The 26,487-nt window shown below is 51.1% G+C and overlaps 1 protein-coding gene across 1 annotated transcript in view; it reads left to right on the forward strand.

The window, feature by feature from the left end:
- The first annotated feature begins 3,123 nt into the window (after positions 1-3,123).
- The window catches only part of GALNT10 (polypeptide N-acetylgalactosaminyltransferase 10), a 70,859-nt gene continuing 47,495 nt past the window's right edge, over positions 3,124-26,487 (forward strand). Inside the window, exon 1 of the mRNA XM_088536765.1 lies at positions 3,124-3,302. Coding sequence (XP_088392891.1) covers positions 3,141-3,302 — 162 coding nt within the window. The 5' untranslated portion in view covers positions 3,124-3,140. The remainder of the gene's footprint in view (positions 3,303-26,487) is intronic.

The raw sequence follows: 26,487 nt of genomic DNA on the forward strand, positions 1-26,487 counted from the left end.
TTGGCCTTGTGTGAACTGGTCATAAACAGAATTTCACGAGGCAGCTGCAAACCTCCCTGGATACCCTGTTCTGCCTTGCTTCTCACGCATGCGTTAGAGAACCTGCCCTCGGTTCCTCCGTGTTGGACGCGCGTGAGCCGATTGCGAGCACATCTCAAAAGCGAGTGTCCATTTCAAGCACTAACATCCGCTACGGGAAAGAGTGTAGGAATCAAACAAGTAAGACTGAAGGCTAAGATGTTCAGAGCTGTCACACTGTTTAGACAGCGAGCGTGCAACTCCCTTGGGAAGCACAGAAAATACTGCCCTAAAACATCATGGCATGCTCAAAGGAGCGGAAGGCAGGGAGTTTGGGGGCATCCTTACTGCAGTCTGGCTCCCTGGCTCTGCCAAACTTGGAATGGGTCCGATTCACTGCAGCATCGCTGGATTCAGAGCAGAGGGAACCGGCGAGGCTCATTGCCTATTCCAGGCAGAAAGACTGCAACAACGGTGGCGGTTTTCATTTTTTTAATAAGGTTCCTCGAGCAGACAGCCAGGAAAAGCCCCTCTCTTCCCTCATTTCCCAACCGAGCCGTGCTGCTGGTCATGCACAAACTGCCGGGGCTGCTTGGAGGGAGCAGCGCTGGTGCCATCCCAGTGTCACGGTGTGGGGCAAGGACGGCCTGGCCTGGGGACGGGCTCTTCTGCCACCAGCCGCAGCCCAGCGGGGAGCACTCGGGGCCGCCTTCCCGCTCGGAGCTACGCACGGTGCCACCATCGCTCCGGTTTGGGATGGAGCTGGGGCAGAAACAACTCCCCGTCCCCGCAGAGCAGTGACCTTACCTGGCTAATCTAGAGCTAGGGAGGCTGCAGGAGTGTTAATGCTCCGTGAAACTCTCCCAGCAGCTGCTCCCGCACCTCTGCGGGTGATCCCGGATGGTTCCGCTTGGCACCAGGCAGGAGAGGCCACAGAGCCCTGTTTGGCCAGCGCCAGCGCAGGCCCATTCCCTGTTGACAGCAGGGATTTGGTTCGCTCGGGTGGATCGCAGTGCATAGCGGCGTTTTTGTTTATTTTTCTGCTGAAAGCAGCATGCAGCTCCCCCGGAGGGCAGCGATCCTGCCTGTCGGATTCAGCAGCCAGGATTCCCAGTGTCCGCGCTCCCTCCCTGCGCCCGGAGGGACGGGACTGGGCTGGGCGCCCTGCTGCAGGGTCACGGCTCATCCCTCCCCTCAGCCAGCCTGGCCCCGTCCTCACTTTTCTGAGCTATCCCAGCCTTCCACCACGGCATCACCGGTGCCCTCCAAGCATCCGGGCGCCTGCAGGATCCGTCATCCGGGCACCTGCAGGATCCGCCATCCGGGCGCCTGCAGGATCCGTCATCCGGGCGCCTGCAGGATCCGTCATCCGGGCACCTGCAGGATCCGCCATCCGGGCACCTGCAGGATCCGTCATCCGGGCGCCTGCAGGATCCGTCATCCGGGCACCTGCAGGATCCGTCATCCGGGCGCCTGCAGGATCCGCCATCCGGGCACCTGCAGGATCCGCCATCCGGGCGCCTGCAGGATCCGCCATCCGGGCGCCTGCAGGACCCATCATCCGGGCACCTGCAGGATCCGCCGTCCTGCTGGGCCGCGGGAGAAGGGCCGAGCTGAGACGCGGGTGGCCCAGTGCCTGCGCTGCATTGAACCACCCTTTATCAGGAACGAGGAGAGAGAAAACAACAAATCAATTCTGTTTACATAAGACTTGAGCTAAGCCTTAGCCAACAAACACCAAAGGATAAGGAAATGCCATGAAATGAAAACAGCATCTCAGCACCAGAGCTTCAAACTCCGCGAGGAGCCAGGGGAGCACAGGGAGCGTCTAAGCAGGGACAGCGTTATTGTCACTGTAGGCTAATATTTGCTTTGCAGAGGTGCTTCAGCAAGGGATGCCATTCCCGTTGCCAGGTAGGGGCTCGGCAGCCGCATCCCTTCTCCTTCCTCAGCAACACGAACCCATGTTTGCTTTGTACATGACCAGTTCAATCCCATTCCATCCAGCAGTCCAAAGCTAACGCTCCGTCTCCACCAAAACCCATCGGGGAAGAGGTGAGGGAGACGGCTCCATGCTCCAGCGGAAGGAGAGGCTCGGAGACAGCCTGGAATTGGATTTTAAGGCCTGCAGCGTCCATCTCAAGCGCCTTCACCAAAGGAGGGCTGGACTTCACCTTCCACAGGCGCTCCGGTGGTTTGACGGTTTGGGAAGCGAGGCGCTCCCAAACACAAAATCCCCATCTCACGCTCTGCTCCCGGTTAAAACCCGCACAACTCCCCGAAGCCCATTTAAGAGCAAACATTTCATTTAGCGAGCAGGCTCCAAACCCTACATTTCCACACGCCAAGCCAGCTCACAGCCTTGTTGCAATCAACTCCCCGGCTTCGTGGCCGTCGCTTCTTTACGTAACGGCGGTGGCTCGCGACCCCGGGCGCCCACGGCCGTGTCTGCGGGGGCAGCGCGGGGAGCACTGACGTTCCTAGGGAAGCAAAGCTGCGGCAGAGCCCCGCGGATCCGCGGCGGGGAGGCAGAACCGGGGCAGCGGGGCCCGCACCGGGGGCAGCGGGGCCCGCACCGGGGCCGCTCTCGGCACCCAGCGCCTTCCCGGGTGACTCGGGGGCTCTGCTGGCCGGTGCCACCTAGCGGGTTACGGCGCTTTCTTTAACTTTAAACGCACACGTGAGCGGCGGGGGACGAACGAGAGCTGCAAAATGCGGCGCGTTTGCGGCGTTTTCCGCAGAGTTTCTGCTGTGGTTGCGCTAGGAGCCAGCGAGGACCCCGGGGGCTGGTGCTGGGACGGGCCGCGTGGTTATCTGACCCCATAACGGCAGGAGGCCGCGGCCGGTACCGGGCCCGTTGGAGGCGCCTCCCGGGGCCGCCCGTGCCCTGTAACGTGACGAACCGGCCCGGGAGCCGCCTCACGGGGCCCGGGAGCCGCCATGTCGCCGCGGGGCGGGCGCGGGGGGCGGCCGTTAACGGCGCCCGGCGGGAGCGGGCGGGGCGCGGGGCGGAAGTGGCCGCGTTGCCGCCCGGCCCCGCCGCGCGCGGGGAAAGTTGCGCTGCGCTCGGCGGCGGCTCCGCGACCCGCGCGGCGGCGGCGGCGGCGGCGGCGGCGGCTCCGATGCGGCGGAAGCAGAAGCGGCTGCTGCAGGTCGTGGCGCTGGCGCTGGCCGCCCTCGTCTTCCTGCCCAACGTGGGGCTCTGGTCCCTCTACCGCGAGCGGCAGCTCGAGGGCGGCGGCGCGGAGGGCGCCGCGGGGCCGCCGGGGGCCGCCGAGGCGCCGGTGAGTGGCGGCCGCGCGGGGGGGCCCGTGTCCAGTGTGTGTGTACGTGTGTATATATATACGTGTGAGCGTGTGTATGTACGTGTGTATATACGGGTGTACGTGTGTATGTACGTGTGTACGCGTGTATATACGTGTGTGTGTGCGTGCACGTGTGCCCTGCGCTCCCCATCCCGTGTGCAAGGGGGCCGCGGTTCTGGGGTGCGCGGGGGCTCCAGGCAGCTGCGTGTGCAAGGGAGGGGGTTCGTGTGCCAGTGGGTGCACGGGGAGCGCTCTGCGCGTGCAGGAGGTTTCGTGTGTGTGCAAGGGCGGCGTGTGCGAGCAGGGGCTGCGTGCGCCCTGCCAGGGCACTTGTGGGGGCTCACGCGTGCGAGCGGTGCCCGTGGGGTCCCCCCCGCGCGGCAGGACTCGGCGGGGCGCAGGGAGCAGCCGGAGCGCCCGCGGCGTGGGGGTGAGCAGGGCACGGGGCCCTCCCGTCCCGTCCCGTCCCGTCCCGCAGGGCAGCCCCGCTGCGTCCCCCCGGAGCGCTGGAGCCCGCGCGGATGCTCCCGGGAGCAGCTGCCCTTATGTAAGGCCAGGACAGCAGCACCGTGCTCTGCCGGGCGGCCGCTCCGGCCTCCCGTGACCCAGGATGAGGGGGAACCGACCCAGGATGAGGGGGAACCGACCCAGGATGAGGGGGAACCGACCCAGGAGGAGAGGGGAACGACCCAGGATGAGGGGGAACCGACCCAGGATGAGGGGGAACCGACCCAGGATGAGGGGGAACGACCCAGGATGAGGGGGAACCGACCCAGGATGAGGGGGAACCGACCCAGGATGAGGGGGAACGACCCAGGATGAGGGGGAACGACCCAGGATGAGGGGGAACCGACCCAGGAGGAGAGGGGAACGACCCAGGATGAGGGGGAACCGACCCAGGATGAGGGGGAACCGCCAGGCAAGGGCAGGGGGAGCGGCTGTGAGGCGCCATCTCCGCGGAGGGGGCTGCATTGCTGCTTCCCTCGCGCTCCAGATGCAGGGAGCGGGGTCAGCTTGGCTGCTTGGCCCCGCTCGGCAAACGGGTAACGGGGAAGCTCCCCCGTGGCAAAGGGAGCGTGGGGCCGGCGTGCCCTTCCCAGGGGTGCTCTTCCCTCTCCGCTTCTCCCTGCCCGATGCTGCTCCGGGCAACCTGTGTCACCGGGGTCCGGTTTGGGCAGGCAGCACCGCTGGAGCTGGTGGGTCCCACCAGGCCTGTCCTGCTCCGGGAGGCAGCTGCTGTTGGGAGGTCCCGTGGGCGCCCACCCGGGGCATCTTGCAGCCCTCCTCTGCCCGCTGTCCTCGTCCTGCCGATGCGCCGACAGCTTTAGCAGACAAACCTTCTGCTGAGCGCGAGAGACAGCAATGCTGGATCGCCCAAATTAGCTGCTTGTAAGCTCAGTTTAGCTGCGCTGCGTTTTGGCTGCGTAGCTGCTTTATCGTGCTGTGGTTTGGCTTGGTACCACGAGGAGCGACTGGGACCCGAAAGCCTGAAATGTCGGCGTGTCGCTGTCGGTGCAGCCTCGGCTTTACAAGGCTCTCCTTGTTCAAAGCCACTTAAACTCTTTAGTTGTCTAAATCTCTCCCTCCTTGGAGACTTGCCACTGTATCAGCGCTGTAAAGGTGGTGAAACTTCACTGTGGCAATCTGCAGTTGGAGAGAAGGCGAGTCCTCGATGGGAGGAACAGCCGCTCCGAGGTGGAGCTCGTCCTTCCCGGGAGGAAGCGCCTCTGGGATGCGAGCGCTCAGCCGGAGCGCGGCAGGGCCGGGATCGCGTCCTTGCAGCGCGCCGCGCCGAGGGGCCGCTTGGCACCTGCTGTAACACCCGAGCGCGTTGCGATTGCTCAGATGTGCACGGAATGATGGTTTTGGAACGTATGTGGTGCTTGTTCCATTCCGTGCCGGCCGCGAGCCGCGCGGTGTCCCCGATGCAGCCCGGCCTCGCGCCCCGGTGCTCCACAGCCCTGCGTCAGCTGCCGTTAGGGCAACGTGACGTTCAGGGTAAACTCGCAGGCTTTCCGGAGGAGGTTTGTAGATGCTCCTGGGGCCTTCTGAGCCTCCCGATGGCTAAATCCATATGGGCTGCAAGCGGGAGCCAGCTGGCCCTTTGCTGGTCCTGCAGAACCATCCCTGCAAGGTGCCTTTGGGCTGCAGTCACTGCAGGCCAGGCAGTTCCTGCGAGCTCCTGTGTGCACGTTTAGTGGCCTTAACAGTTAGGAACCTTGCACTGCCCATGCTGTTCGCTCTTCTTTATCCTGGGATTGTTTGAAGCAAGACAACAGTCAGTAATTTGAAGCGTTCCTCCATTTTTTGACATTCTGAGCAGGGCAGGGAATGTTTGCACAATATGCAGGAGAATCCGAAATGAAGCTGCTTTGCGCTCTGGGAGCTGGAGTTGCAGGGTGGGAGGCTGAATCCTGCACCCCGTTAACGCAGGGTCCATCTGTGAGTGCAGCGGGTCTGGGAAAGGGATGTGCAGGGAACAGGCCCTGAGATGGCAGCTCCGTTCCTAAAGGAAAACCCTCCAGAACAAGTGCTGGTGTGATAGAAATAACCTCAGATGAAGCAGAATAGAGACAAAGCCAACTCGTGGGGTTAGTTTTTTTGAGGGGTTTTGTGTTTTTTGGTTGTTATGGGGCCTGATCTGCTGGCTGACTGCAGAGTGTTTATTGGGCTTTTCAGATGCGACGGTTACAGCCTCTCTTCCTCGGTCCTGACAGGCATTCATGGGTTTTGTACTTATTGATCAAATTCCAGCTTGTAAATGAATATGCTATTTGTGTCTGCTTGCTCAGTGAAGAGCTGGCTTGTGAATACCAAAACTCTAGTTTAGGATGGTAGGAGGCTATCTCACAAAAAGTGATATACATAGCAGGCAGGGAATAGTTTTTCTGGCTTTAATTTGCTTTTTTGTGCCAGCTAATCTTTGAATTGAAGACAGTTCAGATGGAACCCAGAGTTGAGCTTTTCAATGAAATCTCTGTCCAGTCTCATTCTTTCTTTCTGAATGGTGTGCACTGATTTCACTCAGGAATTTTCTCTCTTGGAGTAAGTGGAAAAAGGGAGAGAAGAGTTTTAAGAAGCAGTTGGATTTAAAATATAAGGAGCAGCTCCTAGGACATAAAGTTGTAATGCTAAGGATTTAAAATTTAAATGGCACTAGGACATTGTCCAACTGTGTTCCTTGTGCTGCAAGTTGCCTTCAAAATGGCACTAAATCAACATAGGGGATTTTACCTCCTTTAATCTCTCTAGTGCCAAATGCACAAATACCTCAGAAAATTAAGCAATCAGAAGCCGTGTAAATACATTCTAGGAAAAATTATGCTAAACTGTTTCTCCAGAAGCGCCTGGGAAGCTAATTGCTCCTGTATTTACATGTTCGGGTGAAACATGATGCCGACTGAAATAACGTGTTGCTCTAACAGCCCCGGGGAGCTCTGTGCGCTGGATTCTGCCCTGGGCTCGTCCTGGAGCCCTCCCTGCCCCGGGAGAGGGGAGCCCTTGAGGCAGGTGATTGCGGCCGGCCCTGGGGCTGCTCCTGCCATGGGGACAGGGGACAACGGCGTCGAGGTGCTAAAGTGCTTCTGCTGGCAACGGCAGAAACGTCCGCTCCGCAGCTGCTACTGCATCACCTGCCTTTATGAGCCAACCCGCGTGCGCGTGTCTGCGTGTACACGTAATGCAGGTGGGATTTGGGGTAGTTTCACCTTTTCCACAGATATTCAACAGGTTGTAGCCTACAGCTGCTGGGTGTAGGAAAACCTAGGGATGAATTCAGTGATTCCTGCTGTCTTTTAAACCTCCGCCATCTGCGCCCGGTGCTGGTGGCCGTCGTCTGCTGGAGTGTTCAGTGATGTGTGGTCCCACAGGGCCTCAAGCACCGGGCTAGTGTGTGGGCTAGTGGTTTGTGTTGGGGCTAACACAAGTATTTCCAAGGTTTCTGGCACTGTGACAGTGATGTTACTGTGCAGCCCTGCAGTAAGGCTGGCGATGTGTGCACGTCAGCAGGAACGTGACCCTTGTACTGCAAGAGATCTCAAATGTCAACGTCTCGTTCTTTGAATGGCCAGATAAGGTAATTTATTGTAGCAAACTAGCTACCTTTCATGCTAAGCACTTATCTGATATGATGCATGCCTTATAGAGTCACCCTGTAGCTCGTTGTAGTAATTTGTGCTCTATAAATTCACTTGCACCTGTGATGGAGCTACATAAATCACATAGTTGATTGTGTGGTGCCCTCTGCTGCCAGGACCCCGGAGCGGAGTCAAACGATCCTGTTCATCCGTAAGTCCTGGAGAGAGGCTGTCAGCTCATCATTGAAGGATCTTTTGCAAGAATGCACTTCCTGCAAAGGTTGGGGTCAGGAACTTTGGTTTTAGTAAAAATTAATCGTGATGCTTCCAGGCTGTGTTGCTAGAGGAGTGTAGGCTGAACCATGGCAGGAACAGGGAGCAATGCAGTGCTGCTCTCCAGGCCGGGCTCCTGCTGCTCCGGGCCCCCTTGGGACGCGCTTGTCTTTGCGCTGCTGACCCACAGGCAGCTATGAAGCTGTCGAGGGTTGTCAACTTTGTGGTGTTTCTTCGGGTAAAACAGCAGAACCGCCCTCAGGAGGAGGGTGTTTGAGCAGACCTTGTGCAGGCCACGCTGAGGGTGTGGAAGATGATGGTGTTCGAGACGAGAGGACTCCCTGATGCCCCCTGCCAGTCAGAGGTCGATGGACGGACCCACGTACCCCCTCCTGGGAGGGATTTCTCTGCTTGCTCGTGCCCCAGACCCTACTGTTGAGTTGGAGTTCGGGGACTTGGCTCCTTTCGGACCTTTTGGAGATGCTGTGTAGCCCGCTGTGCTGACCACGTGCTTGTGAGCTGCTTTAAAAGCAAAGCCTGAAGAGCTTATCTTGCTAAGCACCATGTAAAAGGGCTTCCATGGAAGCAATGGAGTCCAAGTACTGCGGTGACTTATCCCCAGTGTCAGCTCTTCCAGATAGAGTTGATTATCTCGGTGTGACTGGGGTGCAGGCAATTTTTCCCGGGCCGGATAAGTGTGGCGTAGCACTTCTCTGGATTAACTAAACGAGCTTTTTTGGAAGCTGGAAAGAATCCAGTTTCCAGTAGATACTGGTGGGAATCTGCGTTTGGAGCCCCCAAGTTTCCCTACCACCAGTAACGGTTTGTTGGTAAAGTTAATCAGAAAAAGATTTCTACCAGACTTTTAGCTCTGCATTATCATATTTCTGCTTAAATATAATTGTGTGTTACTATCAGAAATAAAGGAACAGCAGTTAACATTCTTGTCGCTCTTGTATTTGTTTCTCATTGGAGACAGCTATAACTTTGCTTACATTGGGTAGGAACAGATCCTGTTGGAAGCTAAACATTGAGGAAATTCCAAGCAGGATGTAGAAGGTATCCACACTGCTCTGGTTTCTCTGCAGCCTTTTCGTATACCAGGCAGCACAGAGGACTCTGTGGTCTCTGAAGGTCTTTGTGGAAAGCAAGAAGCTGGCAGGGCAGGTCGGGAGTCGGTAGGGATGAACTGCACCGTGTGCTTGCACCGTCACTGGAAAAGTGTGCTGCAGAAAGTCATCCTGATCCAAAACAGCTTTTTAAAAACGTACAGCCACTGAAAAACATGGTTTTGAGTGTGCTAACTTGATGCTTTTCTATCATCTCGAGTGTGATGGAGCTGTCGCTTGCAGGCTTTCACAGGGTACCCCTTCACCAGGATGTGCTGTACTGCGTTTTGCAGCGTGGTCTGCATCAGGGTGGCATAAAGGCCTGTATGAACAGAACTGTTGTGATCTTAACCATTGCCAGACTCTCTTACAATACTTTGTGTAGTGTCCATCATGTTTCATGGGTGCAGTAGAGTTGTGCTGCTTTAGACTGTTTGGTACCACAAATACGTCACCGTAAATGTGTGATCCTTGGACACAAGGGCAGAGGCGGCTTTGGCAGCTTTGTGTTCATGAAATCTTTTAATAACAGCAGATAGGTGCTCTCCAACCTGAGCATATGGATAACTTTTCTATTCGATTACCCTTATTAGAAAACTGGAAAGGGTTTCCTCATAGCCCATTGGGTTAAAAACAGACTAATCTGCTGGGCTGTACTGGGACAGGAAGCGGACATTCATTATTTAAATAGTTATTCATTTAAATAGTATTTAAATGTTACTAAAATGAGATAATGGTACATGGAGTTAAATCTGAATGGTTGCTCTTTATTAATTTTGCATGTCTGCTGCTATTCTGGAATAAAATCCAGTAGTAGCTGTTCAGCCTAAATTTGTACTTTGTCTTAAACTGAGTTAATCTCCCAGACAGAAGCACTTCAGTCAATCCTAATGAAGTTAGACCATCCATGTATTCCCTGTGGGTACAGCTTGGCTGGGAAATTCTCTGCTTCCAGAGAGAATGAATTATGAAAGGATTCCGGTTTGACTTCAGATTCCTGATTGCTTGTAAATCTGATAGCTGTGGGTTGGGATTATTAGCAGTGAATGAAGTGTGAATGTGTTTATTGGATTTCAGACATTCCTGAGCAAATCCTAACGCTCAGTCACTTCGGAGAGTATAGCAGTAAGTGCGATGCTCTTCCCCTCTCCAGGATAGTACAGTCCCTCTCCACCTCCTTTCTGGTTTTGAATGCTCACGTTCTCTGTATTTCTCATCATCTTTGACACACCTGAACTTCCCAGTTAACTCCTCAGAAGGCAGCTCGTGGTTTTCCCTTGCGAGGGGGTCCTGCCTTTGCCCGGTGTGAAGCGCTGTGCCCGTGCTGAGGTTCCCGTTGCTGTAACTGGCACCCGGGGTTGTCCCCGCGACGTTCAGTGCTGCCCTGGCCCCGTTACGGGTGGTCACAAGGATGCGGGGGTCTGTTTTCCCAGTCAGTTTCCTGGTGTTAAGCTTGGAATCGGTGCTGGATGCCAAGGACTGGGTGGCTTGTCAGACTCTGCCCCTTTTGTCACCTTTAAAACGTGCCAGAAGACTGGAGAAAGCTAGCGAAAACTAAATCAATAACGTAGCACAATGAGTCACCAGGAAGTGTTTAAGTGTTTGGGTAGAAAATTAACTTCTATGTCTGAGATCTGTCCAATGTGCCCACAAAAATACAGGAAATATGTCACTTGATATTTCTGTTTGTTGTTCATAAACCTGCTAACCCTTTAAATCTCATATACAAGGAAGGGACATTTGCCGTCTTTTGGTCCTGAGAGTTGCTTTTTATTTTTTCCTAAATAATTAGCTCTTTTTCTTGCCTTTTTGCAGTTGCTTCCCTTCTGTAATCTTAGCTTGAGGGTTAAGAGAGCCCTCCACAGCATATCTATAATTAAAGCTTTTTAACCACAGTTACAGTGGAGTGGAGGCCGAGCACGAGCACTATCGATACCTAGGGAGAAAGTTTCCTGTAGTGAGAAAGCTACTGATTTGATTACAGCTAAGCTCTCTGCTCTTCCACCCATGAAGCTCCCTGCAATACCACATGGTGCCTTTCTTCTTTGCTAGGTTGCCTTTTAGGTTGATGACCATTAATGGCACATATTCTGTAGCTCACAAGAGGGGAGAAAAAGATTTTGAGTTTATTTATTCTGCCTGCCCCCTCCTTGGAAGCCCAGGCTGCTGCTGTCAGCAGGGTCCCTCCTTAGTGCACTGAGAAGGCCTGAGGTTGGAGGTGGGAGTCACTTCCAAGGTCTGACTCCTTCAGCCCTTGCCTTTCATTGTATCTTAATGGAAGTTGTGCTTTAGCTCGGTGTCCCGGAGCGGGAACAGATGCAGCATCCAGCAGCGTTTCTGCTCTTGGAGATGGTGCTGCAGGCGTGTGAACGTGCTAGCGCTCGGGCAGGCCAGCGCGTGGAATCCCTCACGGAGCTGCAGGGCCTCCAAGAACACGGAGACCGCCATGGGTAGGAGCACCGCACCTGCGGGCAGTTAGTCGATAAACAGGGGCCGAGCAGCTCAAAACGTGCACTGTAGGGAACACGGGCTGTGCTTGTGTAGCCTCTCCTTTTCTGTGTTGTGGAGCCATCCTGGAGTGACGAGCAGTTGAACATACTAATACGGAAGACCCAAAGCCAGTGAGTTGATGTCACTCAACGATGTGGGAACAGGGACCTTTCCCCAGCCAGAAAGAGAGAGGAAAGAGGATGGAGTCAGCAGGGGCTTCAAAGCGTGGTGGTGCCAGCCCGTGCAGGGCCCCTCTCCATGCGTAACCAGCGACTGTCCTTCCCTCTCAAGGTGTGTTCAATTTTCCAACTATAACACTGCTTTCTTCCTGATTAGCAGCAGTTCCAGACAGTGAGCCCTGGCATCCGTTCCCGCTTTGCAGTGAGGTCACTTATTTCTGCTCAAAACTTCTCCCCTCGACAACTGCGTGGACTTGTCGAATGTCAGACCTACGGGACGTGGCAGTGACCTGATGCCTTTCCCCCCTGCAGCTTTCAAATGCAGAACTCGAGCCCTTCTGCCTATTAGGAGGCCCCAGAATGAACAGCGAAGTCTAAATGCCAGAAAAGCATTTCAGGGGATTTTGCTCAATGCATGGAAAGAGCAGCTGTCCCGAAACAACGTGCAGCCAAGGGCATAAATGTAAAGCAAATGTTGAAGGTTTTCATTTTCCAAGTCCAAATAGTTGAGCTTGTGCCTTGTGGGAGTTGGAGGTGTGTGAGTGAACCCTGCGCAAGCATTGTGGGTGAGTGGAATCCCCCTTCTCACCAGGCTGCCCTCCCTGTCACAAAAACCATTACACCGAAGCCTTCGTCTTCCAAGACTCTGTAGGCTGGTCACTGTGTTAAGTACCTTGTGTTCAAATTCATTTGGGGAGCTACTTTATGTATTTCATGACACCAGCAGCAAAACAATTTTTGCCATGATGCTAGGAAAAAAAGCAAAGTTTGTTCTTTCTTGGGCGTGCTCAATGTTTCTCACGTTCCAGGTGAAGTCTTGAGGAGAAGTTTGTTCCTGGGTCCTTGAACGCATAAGCTTGTTGCTTATTAAGTAAACTTCAAGTGAAAACAAGTTTGCGTGTCCTCAGCATTTAGACCAAAGTTTTCAAAGATGTTCCCTTGAACATCTTCGTGTGTGATCTTCCCTTGAATATCAGAGGCTTTGGACTTTGATCTAGGGGACGATACAAGAATACACACAGCCAAGTCTGGCGTCCCATAAGATTGCCTGGGTTTGTTCTTTTTAAGAGTGAGCAACTTCACTTCTGCTCAAGATCTTAATCTTAACTTTGCTTCCTTGAAAGCCGCTCTCTTTAGAGACTGAACTTGCAGTTCAGATGATAAATAAAGCAAAACATATTGGCTTGCTAAAGAAAATCAGGACTTCAAAAGGTGCAGAAATACAGCTGTAGCTCTTTTGTAAAGGTCTTCAGTTAGGCAATATATATACCAGAATTATTCTGTGGAATAAGAGACCTTCTATGATAGTATAGGAGATTTCTGAAATTTAGCTAGTCAGTCCATGTTAGCGACTGCTCCACAGGATTATTCTATATGTCATGAAAGGTAGACCCTCTGTTTTTACTCTGTCTTGTCTACCTTCCAGCTAATATATTTGCCAGGGTTTAGTTTGCAATATCTTAGTAATAAGGAATAACCCTTTTCACTTGTGCATATGTTCATTTTGCTGGTCCACCAAACCCTTTGGATTCCCACTTCTGTTTTATTTTCAGGCTGCATCTTGCTGCATTGGAGATACTTTAAACTCCTCTCGACATGTTTATTTTGCTGTAACGTGCTACCTAAATATTTTATAGCTGCATTGGAAACTGATTGAAGGACCTGAACTAGCTTTAAAAAAAAAACAAAAACAAACAAAAACAGGAGAGAAAGAAAAAAAAAAAAAACCACTCTCTTCAGAAAGTAGTATCTATTGTATCTATTCCCTGGTCTTATTCACAGTGTCAAAGAAAAACTTTCCCAAAATTAATTTCCCTGGCTGGTATGGAGGGCCTGTAAGGAACCCATAAAACAGCTGCAACACATTGGACAACTTCAGATTTCAATAGAGAAACAAAAGAATATTTGGATATATTTACAGAGACCAGAGAACTATTAATTGTTTATTATTGTTACCATTGCTACTATTTTCTACTATTGCTGCTGATTCATTGAAGAGATGGAAGGGAGGTCAGCCTGTGAGGAGTAAATTGTTCAGCAATTGCAGCATACAGTATTTCTTCATTCTTTTTTTTTTTTATTTGACTAAACCCACTGTTTTTCTTGACTTCAGGATGCACTGAGGAATAGACAGGTCTCATAAAAGGGCTGACTTCCAGCGTGAGCAGTGTCAGCTCCAGAAGAAGGTGCTGGTAAAGCTGGAGGAATGGCCTGTGGCATTGGAGGTGCTGATGCCCTGGGCCTGCTCCTCACAGCGATTCTCCTGGCTTGGGTGAACTCAAGGCTTCGGAGTCTCCATCAGTCGTGTTGGGATTTGTGGAAGGAGCTGGAAGTTGCAGTTAACGGATATCTCCTTTGGGGAGATACAGAAGAGGGTAATTGTGTTCTGTGCTTAGCTGAGCGTGTATATGGTAATTATATATCTTTGCAGTGAAACCTGGCCAATATTTTCTGTAGAGCATTTAGCATGTGCAAAAGCTGCATCTCCACTACCCCAAGTAGTTATGTTTTATCAAAATACCCCAGAGAAAAGATAGAAGAATTAAAGGCATCTTTGCACAAATGCTGCTAGTGGAACCATTCCTTGTCCTGCCTTCTGTCATGTTGTGGGACGCTGCCATCCCCCTTGGACCGTGTCCAGAGCTCAGCCATCCCACCTGAGCAGCAGGGCCTCTCCAGGCTCTTTAGCTTGCCTGGTGCCAGCTTTTCTGGTAGGGGAAAGCTGGAATGTCTGGTAGGGAGACGGTCTTCACCTGAGCAGGAGATAGAGGCTGAGGATTTCTTTCCCTGGTAGCATTGCCAGGTGTACACAGAGCCTTTGCCTTTTGTTCTCTCCCCCAAAAAGAACAGCTTTGGATACATGCAGCTCTAAACTAGTCCAGTTGCAATTACTCACTGCAGGGAAGGCAGTTGTTTCTGATCCTCGCTTCTGGTTGTTCTCTGTGAACGGCCTGTGGGAGATTGCATCTGTCTTATCTGAAACACATGGAGGTGCTGCTTGTATCGCCCCTGATCTCAAGTGCTGCACACTGCCTGCACATAGGAGATAATAGGTTGTCTTTCACTCTAGTTCCATATTTTCTGCAAATATGAACTTGGGCCAGCTGACTACAGAAAGAGTCCTTGGCAAAGCCAGCTAAAATCTAACAAAGTGTCTCGAACCTCCCATCCGCGCCAAGATCCTTTTCCTGGCGTTTTGGCCAGAGCTGTTATCAGCACAGAATAATACTGGTTACCGTGGGTGAAAGGCTTCCGCAAATTCTGGAAAAGTAACGTGCTTGTGGCTTTCCAAGTGCTCCTATTTTACAATAAGAGGCTGCTCATCGTAGAAATGTGTCTGGGGGGAAGCTGTGAGTTGCCGCACGCGAGGAGCAAGCCCTGGCCCTGCCGATAAATCCGCTCGGTGTTGCCAGTCGTGCAGGAGAATTCACATGTTGGCTTAACCTGAAAACCTTAAATGAAGTATAAAACTTCTGATTTTATCTCCTGATATTTGGGAAAAATAACAAGCCCTCCGAAAATTCCTTTTTTAACTCTATTTCTGCAGGGCGCGAGTTTTCCTGCCTAGAAGCGTGAAGATGTTTCGTTATGGTCCTTGGACACGAAGCTGACGGGCAGGGTTTGCCGGCGCTCGCCTGGCTCTGGTGACACCACGGCTGCTTTTCAAAGCCCGCCAGGGAAATGCACCGTGCTGGAACACACGGCAGCGATCAGTGGGACCAGCACTGTGGGGTGAAATGGGAGAAATATGGTCGTATGTGGAAAAGGCAAAATGTAAGGCATGTAGTGATTTAAAGTCTGGTTTTAGAGTAGGAAAGGAAGACAGATTAGGGTTATCTGTGGTGGGCTAATGTGCTTTCTTACAAATAAGTTTAGGTTTAAATGAGCAGACAACTCGACACCTTTCTGTGCCTGATTCCTGTAATTTTCCCTTCATTCATAAAAATCTGGTTTTTTGCCCTTCGCGCCCTTCATTGTGTCTATTTTGTAGGTATTTGGTGCTTGTGTGGTGTGTTTATACCAGGGTGATCAGGAAGCCCTAAAAATGAGCTCCTGAAGTACCTAACTCCCTGGGGGGATTTAGGCCCAGGTGGGTGAAGGCTTGGAGCGATCCATGGAAAGCAGCGGCGCTCCTGGGAGCGGAGCTCAGCGCCCCTGGACCCGCCGTGCCCCCCGGAGCTGGTGCACAGGGATGCCCGGGTGGAAGGTGCCGGTGTGACCCGGTACCGCACTGGGGGCTGTGCGAGGAGGAGGAGGAGGAGGAGGAGGAGGAGGATGGCGCCGGGCTCTTCCTCAGCCCGGCAGCGCCGCGTGGCCGCAATGGGCCCGGCCGTGGGGCGCGTGGCCGTGGGGCTCCGATGGGCCCGGCCGTGGGGCCGCGATGGGCCCGGCCATGGAGCACCCGTCCGTGTCCTGCACGTCCCCCGCTCGGACGCTGTCCCCACGTGCCCTCCCTGCCCTGCTCTCCATGTGCTGTCAGCTCTGCTGGCAACGCCGGGATCTTCCTATTCCGTACGAACGGAAGCGGAATGGGAATGCCCTGCTCCATTTATTCACAGCTCGTCTCTAGATTTGAACTTTGGCAGTGTTTGTTTACAAAAACTACTTATTTTTTCCTCTGATTTTTTTTTTTTGACAGAGGAATGCGATACACCTTGCGTTAAGAACCATGTGTGGTTAGAGAAGCCAGAGGACTGGAGAAGAGCGTGTTGACTTGTGTGCATGGTTGGTGTTTTAATACTGCAAGTCTAAAATACAGACTTGGTTTTTGTGCGGTGGAATTTGACGGCTATTAACCTTTTAAAAAAGAATGTAAAAAGCTAAGTTATTTCCAATTAAATCTGAGTTACAAAATTGTTCTGTCTTGACCTTGCAACTGCTGTGACTTGTCTTTCCCGTTTTTTTTTTTTCCCAGATTTTTTTTCCCCCACATTTAGCTTTTAAAGCTACTTCAGGTTTATTTTATTTTGTGCTACACTGTAACATTTTTGCTTCTGAGCGACTTGTGAGATAATTAGAAAAATAGAATTAAATTCTCTGGGCCCATTAAGGGCAAGTGGCTTCATGAGAACTGATTCATATTTTTGTAGCACACAAGAGGCCATCAGAAATCTGTAAGGAGAAGGTAGAACACCCAAAGGAAAAAAGTGCTTCTCATAAAGTAGCGTCACTTGAAAGCACATTTATTTTTCTTCCCCTATAGTTGTTCCATAGAAAGTGCCTTAAAAAGCAGCTTATTTGAGAGAACCTGTACCAAAAAAGCTTCCCGGGAGTACAGTCATTTGGCTTTATATGGTGTCACAGAGCTCCGAGGCTTTCTGAAAGGGACAGCTGGATTTTCCCTGGTGACTGAACCCAGTGTTTAAAGATCTTAGGCATTTTCTGTTTTCTGATGTCCAAAGTGTGTTCCTAGCTTTTATAATTGCTTTATACTTAAAGCTTCTGGCTCAGAAATGAGATTCCTGGTTCTGGTTTCTTCTTCCCTTGCTTGTCAGAGTTGTAAAGGGATCTGACTTTAGATCCTTGGCTTTTTTGTCTCTCTTTTCATTCTTTACAATGGTGCGAGGCCTAAACGTTTAAGGAAAGCACCAGCTTACCCCCTCTGTGAGTCATAACTCCACCATAAAAGTGTGTCTTCAGCGAAGTGTTTTCAAACCCATTGAAGTTCCATTCGTTAGTGATGAGTTCACGCTTTATCTGCAGATATAGGTGTGTGGTGGAGAGAGGTTGTGCTGGATTTTGGGGTTTTTTTTTTTAGTGGAGCAATGCGTACAAGTGTCTCTTCCAAATGTTGCTGTTCCTGGGCATAGGAAAGGGCACTGCTGTGATGAGCAGGTCAGCAGGGAGGAGCTGTGTCCATCTCTCCTCTCCTAGCAGCAGTTAATCAAAGCTAAGGTATTTGTGCATCTTGCTCATGACGTGTCTTGTCTGTTGTTAAGGCAAAACCATGGGTAGTCCTCGGTAATCTCCCCATTGGAAGAAAAGAAAACCAAATAAACTTGCTTCCTTTTATAGAGTGTCACCTTAACGTGAATGAGTTTGGACATGTGCTCAGTGCTGCTGGATTGTGTAGTTAGGATGCCGTTCTCCTCCTGGTTTTCTGAAAGACAACAATGTAAAGCATCATTCATTACCGCAGATACAGTCTGATCTTCGATCTGTGGTGCGTACAGGCGGTGAACAGGGTTGAGGATTCAGTGAAGAGGAGATTGGTTCATACACCTGATTTTGTGTCAAGTCACTGGGTGCAGAGCTGCCCAAGCTTGTGAAGACTCCCAGCCTCTCCTCAATGAGGGTATTGGTTGGTGAAGACCCCTGAAAGCTGCTTAGTTATAGAGTACTCTCTAAAATTAATCCAGGGCTTTAATTGCATGTCTAGGCATGTGAATTTAACACTGAATCTTAGCAATTCTGCTTAGTATCTAAATGGTGCTAAATTCTCTATGGAACAAGGAATCTCTCTCCAAAAGATCTTAAGACATTTACTGGTGCTTGAAAAGGTAGAGAGGGAGAGGCAATGGCTCTGGTTGCTGCTTTCTTGAGGGTTCTGAGTCCTTTAAGTTTTTATTGTGGTTCAGAGCAATCTTGGCTTGCTTTTGGTTATGTTATGAAAATTGTTTCCTTGCTGCTCTGCAGAATGGTGTGGACAACCTATGGCAAGTATTCAAGAGATTACTGTACCTGACTGGAAGGCAAAGAGGAAAGTAATGTCCGTTTCTTCGTCTCTCCTTAGCCCCCATTTGATCCCGGTCCCCACCAAGCTGGCAGAAAGCGCTGCTTTTGGAAGAACAGTTGGCAGTCGCACTAGCAGGACGGGCAGTTCTGCTGTACCAGCAGCGGTGTCCTGCGGAGCTGACACGGGTTTGACGTCGCCGTTATCTGCGTTCGGGGCATTGCCCCCGCGGCCCCGGCTGGTCCTTTCGGGGTAGGTGAGGAGGGGATCGGAGCCCGGTGTCGGGATCTGCACAGCCCCTGCTCTAGGGCAGCACCAGGTTGGTGCCCAGCTGCAGCCGGGAGCTTCCCCTCCTGCTCCACGAGCTGGAGCAGCTTTGGTTTCTCCTGTGGTCCGTGATGGGAACGCGCTGCTTGTATCTACTGCCAAACCTGGAGGAGCAGCACCCAGGAAGCAGCCAAGTGCTTGGATGAAGTTATAGCAGAGCATTTCAGAGTCTAGAGCAGAGCAGCACCACAGCAAAGGGCAGCCTCATTCCGAGGAACTGCTGGGGAGCAGGGGCAGTTGTTTGGAGATTGTGCAGGAAAAAAAAATGGTCACCTCTCTGCTACAGTTTTCAGTGCTGCACTTTTGTTTTCTTTCTATTGATGAAGAAATATGTGCTGTACTTCAGAAATGTATAACTGAAGTTATAAAACCATGCCAGCAGGGCATAATCTGCTCAAAGTAATCTCTGAGGAATTGCACATACTTGATAACCAGACCATTTTCCAGGGGGGCATGCTCCTGCTCTGAAGAGTAAAGGAGTCTGGTGTATCCAGACAAAGGCTCTTTGGCCCTTTAGACTGGACTGATACTGTTTGCTGCCTGCTTGTCGCTGAGGAGGTGCTGTCTGAGCCGCGGATATAATGTGCCCTGCAACATATTTTAGTAGCATATAAGCTCCCTTGACCTAATTCGCTTGCTTTTCCAGTGGGGCATGGATTAGTAGTGGCTTGCCAGTGTAAAAGTAAGCAGCAGTTAATGCTTGTAAGTCAAGTCCCCTAAGTCTGTGATTTGGGTAATGTCAGCTCTGTGGGAAAAACACGGCCAGTTCCTGGAATATGGGATAGAGGGTAGGCAGAGGAGAGCCCGGTGCCAAATGCTGCCGTGCCGCGCTGCGGGTTGCGTGCCAGGAGCTGGACCGTGCGCGCTGCCGCTCACCGCTGCTTCCTGCCCTAAGCCAAGGCTGATCCCAGCTCGTAGCCAGGGCACACTTCCTTGGAAGCCTTACTACATTCCACAGGATTCCAGATTGTTCTGAAAATACTTTCTAAATGCTGTCTTAATTAAAGATTTCTTTAAGTCCGAATTAAGTTATTAAAATGTTCCAGGCATTTTCTAGGAGACTTTGAAAGCTGGCTGTGCATTCCTTTCAGAGCTGATCTATTGCCTGCTACGGGTTGTGAGCAGTACTGTGCTGCTTGTGAGCTACAGATAAGTTTAAATGAAGTGTGTTTGTCTTCATCTTCTTCCATGCAGCAGTTTGCCGTTCGGTGATCCACCACTGCCATTAAAGTCACTCTTCAGACTTCTGCAGCACTATTGTGGCCTTCAGCAGTGATGGGAAGGGCGTCTAGTGCTCCGCAGAGGGCATTCCCAAAATCCCACCGCATCCCGGGCCGGACAGCGCTGCGTAGGGCAGTGCAACGCGCAGCGAGCAGCTGTTTGAAGTGCTTCTTTGCATGGCCTGGGCACCGATGGTGCTGCACGAAGGAATCCTGCACGGCCCGGGCACCGATGGTGCCTGGTGCTGCACAGAGGAATCCTGCACGGCCCGGGCACCGATGGGGCTGCACGAAGGAATCCTGCACGGCCCGGGCACCGACGGTGCCTGGTGCTGCACAGAGGAATTCTACACGAAGGAATTCTGGTGCTGCACGAAGGAACATGGCGCTGCACGAAGGAACGCGTTGCTGGGAGTTCTCAGCAGCCCATTCCTCTGTAGTGCTACAAAACTAATATGCTGTTCAGGAGATAGGAGGAAAGCAAGTATAACAGAGTTCGTAGTGTAGAAACAGTATTAAGAAAGCTTTGAATCTGCTGCCTCTTGTTTTTTTTTTGGGGGGGGGGCACGTTTTAAATGTGATTTTAAAGAGCTAATAATTCTGTGTTCTGGAACAAGGATAGGATACAATTCTCATGGTGCAAACAAGAACTGCACACTGGGGTCAGACACTAAGCAGCGAAGGTAATTATCAGAGAATGCGTTAATCTATATTCAGCCAAAGAAAAAATTTCCTCTCCTTGGAGAATAGGCTATAGGAGGGACTGCTCAAATGCATCTCCCCTAAGTTTCCTAGGAGATATGAACCCAAACTGTTGTTTTCAGCCTCTCTCTCACATTATTTGATAAATTCCTTTGTAAAACTCCTAACCTGGAGAAGTTGGTTCTCAGAGCAAGCCTTGCTCCTCTGTTCCTGCCATGTTCCTGAAAGCTTTTTACAGCTCGCCTTGCTTGGGAAACATCCGTCCTCCAGAGCAGCGTGAGTAGAAGGGGATTTAGAGCTGTTCATATTAAAAAGACCTAGTGGTTTGGGAGCTGCATGCCCATTGCTCGTCTCTGATCAGCAGAAGAACAGACATTGATACGGTGAGGAACATGGGAGGTTAACATGAATCTTGCACCATTTCACTGCTGTCTGAAGGAAAAAATAGGGGTTTTTTTGAGTTCAACCAGGAGTGTGTTCTCCTTTGTTTCCCTCTGGATCTGGCTGGTGGCCTCAGGAACATGGGGCTCCTCTGCAGGCAAGCTGGGCCCAGCACTTGCTGTTGGTGCTGGCTGCTGGTTAGGCAAGTGAGATCCGTTGGATCAGCCTTTACAGTGGGGAAAAGCCTGTTTGGGCCAAGGGAGCGGAGGAGCCGAGGTGAAGGGAGATGCTGCAATAGCTCCACTTCTGCAGATTGTAGCCCTTCCCTTGAGAAATCTCTAAGGTGAAATCCTTGCAAGGCTTGGCAGGTAGACACGCAGTGCCTTGGGATGGGGGAACTCTGCAGGTCACACAAAATGTGCGGAGCGGGTGGAAGGTGAGGGCTGGGACAGGCGGGAGAAGGGGGTCCCCTCCAGCGGCCCCTTGGTCTGCGCCTTCGCTCTCTCGGTGTTACCGGTAAGCTGGTGTCCGTTTGGGATGGACTTTAAATTTCAATACCCACGAGTTTAAATGACTCTTGGATGGGGGGAGATGCGTCATTTTGGGCACACTTAAGGGTGGCAGCCTGGTAAAATAAACTGACCCCAGGGAGCAGGAGCAAATGTTCTGGGCGCAGCACTTGGAGCTTTGGCTTCTTCCTGGAAGGGCTTTGGATGTGTGACCTATGGGATCAAACCCAGGTGGATTATGGGAACTGGAATTCCATTTTTATGCCTTAAAAAGCCCAAGAAGTCCAATTAGCAGAATTCATTTCATGAAACTTTAAAAATTAATGGCAAGTTACCTTATAAAATATAGATCACTTGAGACTAAACTAAGAGCAAGCATATGGTCTTGATTTCTTTTCTCCCTCCAAACACTGGCACAGTGCTAATGCCAGACAACTTTATTTCCTTATACATTATAACCAGCTGCAGATGTTTTGGATGTTGTCACTCCTAAACATCTCCTGGAAAGCAGCAGCTCTAAATATTGCATGCAGTGTATTCAGAGCAAATGTTGAAAATGAAGTTTGAGGAAATAAGTGTTCAGGCTCTGAATGTAGAAAATTTGCTTTCCACCTTTGTGGCTGTGATGACTGACACGTTCTCTGTGAGACCTACACACGTTAGTAAGGACAAATATTGCCATGGTTGGTCTTACAGACTGTGGCTGTATACAGACGTACAGGCCCTCTGTAGCTGCCCTGGAGGAGATGCTGGTGTGATTGTGCCTCGTTACGTTGGGCTGAACGCTCGCCCAGAGGGGCCTTCTCGTTTGGATGCAACGTATTGCATCGCGGCGGGGAAGAGGGGCTGGGTGCTACAGGCATGTGCACGTGAGGTTGGAAGTGGGATAAATAGCTCTTTGGTTGTACATAGACAAGCAGAAAGCGCTGAAACTGCTGGGTGTTGAAAGACACTTGGCAATGTAGCAAATTAAGCCCCAATTCTTTCAGGTGTGACTTTGACCACTGCTGGGACAGGATGAGACTTTCTAGGAATTGCATCAGGTGCCCGCTTAAAATTCAGCCAGTTTGACTCGCAGCTGCATAATCCATTCCTTTTTTTTTTTTTTTTTCTCTCTCCTCTCTCAGCACTGGCAATAATGGGGGTAAATCATAGGCTTTGCTGTAGACACATCATTACAGTGCGACTCCGTATTTAGCAGCCTGTGTCCCCAAGGACATACTTAAAGGACAAATGCCAAAAGTTAGCCAAGGTAGTAGGAGTACCCCTTAGCGAGGTTCTAAATAGGCAACACATCATTTAGGGATTTAATTGCTTATATTTGGTAGGTTCCTCAAGTTATGGTTATCATAATTCTGTGACGTGGTGGGGGGAGAGAGAAAAGTGGTGCCAAAAGCTTTTCTGGAAATTTTGAAGAGGAAATGGGCAATGAGCGTTATCAATGGCTTTCTGTGCTGCCTCGATTTGTGAAAGGCATTTCAGAACAAGGTGCATACCTGGTTAACGTTGTCTGTGATTTCCGTAGCACAAGGGAAGCCACGGGAATCTGCCTGCCCATCCATATTACCCCTAAGGAAACTTCCTTCAGCTTTGGACCAACTGTGCCCATAGAAACTTGTCAACTTGTTCTCACCGAAGACCGTAGAGTTGCCTGGCACTGGGAGACACTTCTGGGAGCAGATTGGAGAGGGGAAGCGTTGGTGGGCGATGACCTGGGCTCGCTGCTTGCTCGGGGAATCGCGGCACGCTGCCCTGCAGCAGGGAGCCCAATCGGGCAAGTGCAAGTCTAATGATTTGGATTTTGCTACTTCACATTAGTGTTTAAAACTGCTTAGACGTAATCCTCCTAGCAAATCTCTCTGTGCTTTGAGATGGCAAATGTTCACCGTTGCACGCTGGTTTTTTAAGCATAAACTGGTTACGCTGAATTCTTTTGCAGCTGAACAAAGGCGCTCACTGATGCCTGGCAAAGAGGAGACGTTTTCTTTGCTTTATTTTGTTTGTATGGGAGCATGAAATGCTTCTTTGTATTGGTGGGCTGTATAAAATGAGACGTTCAGCCAAATGTTGGGGTTTGATGCTTTTGAGAAGTGTTGTGATAATCTTAAATGTGCACGTCAAGTATATGGGCAAGGAGAGGGATTCTGCTGACTGCGGGTTGCTGTTCCTGCTCCTCGTTACATGCACTTCATTAGAGGCAGTTTCTTGTCTTACTAAGCACTACTGAGAGTCTCAAAAATTGAAAGCTGCTGCTTGTTAATAGGCACTTTGTCTCAGTGGTTGCTTACCTCAACCACAAAGAACTCTGCTTTGAGCATCCCACTTTATCCTAAGCATTTTGACCTGTATTTACCTCACAATTTGGCATTTGCATAGCAAAACCATGTAATCCATGTAGGATGAGGTGTACGTGAGGCATTTGAATGTGAAAAACTCTCCCCTTTTGAGAAGGTAGGAACAAAATAATAGTTTGGAGGGGAAAAAAAAAAAAAAAAAAAAGCATGGGTATGTATGTGGCTTGTACCTTTGGTGGCTACCTCAGTAACTTCTGTAAAACAGAAGTTCTACAGGAATAAATGTTTAGAAACTTAGTTTTGTCCAGCTGAGATATGGTAAGGGAAGGCTGTACCTTGTGAAAGAAACATGGAAATTGGAAACTCTTATTGTGCCCACCTGGAAGGAAGATCGGACCGGAGGCAGCGTGCATCATGCTCTGCTGTCACCTTAAGCGACGTGAAGAGCCAGCATCACTGCGGTGACAACGGCCAAGGCCGCAGACCCCAGTGTGAGTGCCCGGTGTCACACTGGGGTGACGAAGCAGCGAGCGCCGCCGAGACGGCCTCACTGCTCCGGTGTCCGAGCGCTGCTCTGAGCGCGCAGGGAACCCCGGAGAGGAGCCTGCTGCAGAACTGCTCCTGAGCGTGTTTGGAGTGGTTGGGAATGGGGAAAAATCGGAACTTGAGGCAAGGGCATGGCCAGCCGGGCTGCGCTCTGGGCAGCGAGATCCGCTCCACGTCTGAGCACTCTTGTCCTGCTGGTGTCCCGTCTGCGGCTCCCGGAGCGCCCAGCTCCCACGGGAGATCTCCCACCAGCCGGTGTGAACGGGAGCTCTGCTCCTCCGCTGCGGGTGCTCGCTGCAAGGAACACGGGCTGCTTGGGGCCTCCTCCCACGTTAGCTGCCCGCCAGGCGGTGAGGGGACGTGCTCTGCTTTGCCATGGGCGAGCGGCACCACGGCCCCTGTGCACCCGTCCCGCGTCCCGGTCACATCCTGCAGGTGACCCAGCAGCGCTGGGGTGACCCTCCTGTCGCTGGACCCGCACACGCACACGCGTTTCTGTGTGTACAGAAAACCCTGGTAGGTCCCTTAGGTTATCTCCCTGGTGGGCCATCCTTTTGAAGAGCTGCGCTCTAAGGGGCAGCATTTCTGATTAAAAGAAAAGCCAGGTTATGTATCTACTTTCAAAAACATCAATCCCAAATGCAAGTATTTTTGTCCAGGACTCAAGATTGATATGCATATTTTGAAGTACTTGGTAGCTTTGTATTTTGGCTTGCATCCGCTTTAAGGAAGAGAAAATGGTCCTCCTACCTTTATTGGAACTGAGCAGAAATATGGCTTTTGTTTCCTTTCTAAGGAATTTGGGGTGGCTTCTTGTCCCTGTGTCCTAACTGGAATATCGTGGCTTGACTGAAACAACTGCTCCTTTGAAAATGCCTGCAAAGGAGTTTTGGAGTATTTGCATTTTTCACTTTTTCCCACATCACCATGTACATTGTTTATGCTCTCCCTTCTTGGATGAAATGTTTAACTTACTATAATTAGAGCTGCTGTGTAAAATTATTTCAGACAGTTCGGATGCATTTTATTGAAGACAGAGGATTAAGTGATGAAGGCAAAACTACATGAGCATTGCTTCTTTTGCATGAAGTGATCTTGCAAAGAAGATTATTTAAGCAGAACAGTATCACTGTGCAGCTATTGTTGTTTAATTGGGATCTTCTTTGCCTGTCATTGAGATTAAAATGTTCACATGGGCTGGGTGCAGTTGTGAAAACTAAAACGAGTACTTTTTAGAAAAAAGTTTTATGTGTAGAAGATTGCTTAAATTGCAGCAGCTAACTGATTTGATTTGTCTAGAGACGTTAAAATGCTGTATAATTAAGCAGCCAAAAATGTGTTGAATTTCCCACCTAGCAGTAAGCGTTTCTTGATTCCTTTGCGGCTGCCATGGAGGTCTCCCTTCTCTTTTCACCTGAGCACCTGCCTCTTTGGGAAGGTTTTCACCTCTTTGGTCAGGGGCAGTTGGAAGCTGGTATGTACGGCTGCACGAGAGCGCGCAGAAGCGTGAATTTGGGGTTGTTACCGGCAGCGCTTGCAGGGCAGAAGGGAAGGGAATTCCTTACCGCGCTCCGCTCCCCGCCGGACGACGCTCCGGTAGCGGAGCCGTGTGTGTTAAGGAGGGCTCTGGCTCGGGGCGTCCCGGCGGCAGCGGCAATCGGACGCTCCTGCCCCGCTTTGCCGTTTGCTTCCCGCTCTGTTCCGCTGCTGCAGCCCTCCGTGGAGACCCCATCAATGAGACGAGCCCGGTTCAAACCAAGGAAAAAGCCTTTAAGCCTGCTTTGTTTCCCAAGAAAACAAGTGCGGGATAGCGGCACAGCTCGGTGTTTGCTCTGCTCTGTAAAGAGGCTCCTGGTCTGCAGTTTCCCCATGGCTCTGTTCAGGAAATCTGCAAGATCTCATTCCAGTTCCAGACCATGGAAAATGTGTCTGCTTATCAGTCTAAGATTAATTGTATTTGAAAGTACATAGCAGACTTGGGAGGACTTGTGTTTTTTGTTGCTTTTGGCAGGGGGGAAGTTTTTGTGGGGTTTTTATTTTAAGTAATTCTGCTAAATTGCATGTGTTGAGAATCTTGTATTTTACTTTTGCTGGGACGTGTCGTTGTTAGTGTCACAACCCGTCCTTGTCCCAGCAGGAGTGGTGGAAATCCACTGCTTTGCAGGCCGTTTCTGAGCCGGTCCCCGCTGGGAGCAGTCCCAACGCTGACGTTTGTCCAGCCCTGATTTCTGCTCTTTGGGGATGGCAAATTTGTCTGGCCTCTTCATAGAGTGGTACATTTATGGGCATGCACAAATACTTCCTAATCTGGGGTTGTTGTGTGGAGCCTTAAATACTGGTGACTTTGCTACACAAGTTTCAAGAGATGTTCTTGAAGAGGGGGGG

The sequence above is a fragment of the Tinamus guttatus genome, unplaced genomic scaffold, assembly GCF_059628265.1.
Source record: "Tinamus guttatus ecotype Peru unplaced genomic scaffold, ASM5962826v1 Tinamus_guttatus_pri_ptg000710l, whole genome shotgun sequence".
NCBI classification, from domain to species: Eukaryota; Metazoa; Chordata; class Aves; order Tinamiformes; family Tinamidae; genus Tinamus; species Tinamus guttatus.